Here is a 2,500-nt window from a genome sequence, read left to right as displayed (position 1 = left end):
CTGTTAACTCTGTCACCATACTGTAACCTCTCTATCTATCTATCTATCTATCTATCTATCTATCTATCTATCTATCTATCTATCTATCTATCGATCAGGTGTGGTTGGACCCCCGGGTCCCAGCGGTCGGCCCGGTTCTCCAGGTTCTCCTGGTGAAGCTGGTCAGCCTGGACCTAAAGGAGAGCAGGGATACCAGGGACTCCAAGGTCAGAACACAACCTCAGTGAACCTGAACGCCTCGTTAGCATCGGGAGCGTCCCACCAATCAGTGATGCTAGCCATGCTAGCTCGTTACAGGATCAGTCAGTTTTAGTCCTGAGTCTAGACTGGCAGGATCAGTCAGTTTTAGTCCTGAGTCTAGACTGGCAGGATCAGTCAGTTTTAATCCTGAGTCTAGACTGGCAGGATCAGTCAGTTTTAATCCTGAGTCTAGACTGGCAGGATCAGTCAGTTTTAGGCCAGGATCTACTAACATGTCGCAATTCCCGGCGCAGTGCAAAAACAATTGCAGGTGAAATTGGTGCCGCCGGTGCAGGTGAAAAGGTATTTACTAAAATAGGGCATGCAATTGAGTGGAGGGTTAGGGCGCAGATAATTAATTAGAATTGTGACTGTGCTAATATAAAGGCCAACAATGTGAAAAAAATCCCATTAGCTGCAACGTAATGACGGGCAAAAGAAGTGCAAATATGTCCAGTGGAGCTGGAAGTGTTGGTGGAGAGAAAACCACAAAGAACAAAGAAGAGATTTTTACTCTGGACGACTGAACAAATAAAGTGAAGCAGCCGAGATCCACAAGCTCCAAGCAGCACTGGGCTGGAGTGAGGAGCTGAGCACAGATACAGCCAGAGAGGAGGAGGAGCAGCAGGTGCAGGTGGAGGGAGGGAGACCTGGTGGAGGGAGGGAGATCTGGTGGAGGTGTGGAGACCTGGTGGAGGTGTGGAGACCTGGTGGAGGTGTGGAGACCTGGTGGAGGTGTGGTTCCATAGAGCTGGAGAAGCTGCACACAGCTCTGCACTAATCATGCAGCCCCCACCTAGAGACTATCTTCATAGACTGTAAACCGTTTTATTCACCGCGGGAGTTCTCCTCCTTTATTCTGGCTGCTGTTTACATCCCACCTCAGGCCAGTGCATTACAACACCTGGCTGACCAGATATCTAGCATGGAGCACAGACATCCAGACTCCCTGCTCATTGTTCTTGGAGACTTCAACAGAGCAAACCTCAGCCACAAACTGCCAAAATACAGACAGCACCTGAAGTGTCCCACCAGGGACAAAAACACTCTGGACCTCTGCTATACTGTACTAAAGGACGCCTACCGCTCTGTCCCCCATGCAGCTTTGGGACTCTCTGATCACTGTCTGGTTCATCTTCTCCCGACTTACAGGCAGAAACTAAAATCTGCTAAACCTGTGGTCAAGACTGTGAGGAGATGGACCATCGAGGCAAAGCTGGAGTTACCGGCCTGCTTTGACTGCACTGATTGGAGCGTTTTTGAGGCTGCTGCTGCAGACCTGGACCATCTCACTGACCCTGTGACATCTTACATCAGGTTTTGTGAGGACACGTGTGTGCTGACTAAAACCTTCCGCACATACGACAACAACAAACTCTGGTTTACTGCAAAACTCAGGCAGCTTCGCCAGGCCAAGGAGGAGGCCTACAGAAGTTGGGACAGAATCCTGTACAACCAGACCAGAAACACGCTGACTAAAGAGACCAGAGTAGCAAAGAGGTGCTACACTGAAAAGCTGAAAAACAGGTTTTCAGCCACCAACCCGGCGTCAGTGTGGAGAGACCTGCAGGAAATCACCAGCTACAGGAGACCAGAGACCACCCCCCCACACCGAGAGAACCTTCAACAGGCCGACGACCTGAACGTGTTTTACTGCAGGTTTGATAAGTCCACATTCACACCCCACTCCGACCACATCGAACCACCATCTGCACCTCCTGCCACCCCCTCTCCCCTCCCCACCAACCCCCCACCTGCACTCAGGATCTGTGAAGAGGTTGTGGGTAAGCTCTGTCAGAGACAGAGGACCAGGAAGGAACCAGGCCCAGTCTGTGCTGACCAGCTAGCTCCCATCTTCACTCAGATCTTCAACAGATCACCGGAGCTGTGTGAAGTCCTGCTTCAAACGCTCCACAATCATCCCGGTCCCCAAGAAACCTCCATCACAGGATTAAATGACTACAGGCCCGTCGCCCTGACGTCTGTGGTCATGAGATCCTTCGAGAGACTGGTGTCGGCCCACCTGAAGGACATCACAGGCCGCCTGCTGGACCCCCTGCGGTTTGGATCACAGACTTCCTGACAGACAGGAGGCAGCAGGTGAGGCTGGGGAAAACCACATCCAGCACCCGGACAATCAGCACCGGACCCCCCCAGAGATGTGTGCTCCCCCCTCTGCTCTTCTCCCTCTACACAAACGACTCAGGAGACGACGCACCTCAGGAGACCCGTCTGCCAAACTCCTGAAGTTTGCAGACGG

General features: G+C 52.0%; 1 protein-coding gene across 1 annotated transcript in view; it reads left to right on the top strand.

The window, feature by feature from the left end:
* col4a4 (collagen, type IV, alpha 4) overlaps positions 1-2,500 on the top strand; it is a 44,968-nt gene that overhangs the window by 29,166 nt on the left and 13,302 nt on the right. The window contains exon 21 of the mRNA XM_071533554.1: positions 99-206. Within this exon, the coding sequence (XP_071389655.1) occupies positions 99-206 (108 nt within the window). The remainder of the gene's footprint in view (positions 1-98; positions 207-2,500) is intronic.

Source organism: Centroberyx affinis, unplaced genomic scaffold (assembly GCF_046629955.1).
Source record: "Centroberyx affinis isolate AG114_WGS23_722 - 3 ecotype Tasmania unplaced genomic scaffold, CSIRO-AGI_Caff_v1 ptg002378l_1, whole genome shotgun sequence".
In the NCBI taxonomy this organism is placed as follows: domain Eukaryota; kingdom Metazoa; phylum Chordata; class Actinopteri; order Beryciformes; family Berycidae; genus Centroberyx; species Centroberyx affinis.
The sequence above is the reverse complement of the archived record's forward strand: the minus strand, read 5'-3'. Positions and strand labels throughout refer to the sequence as shown.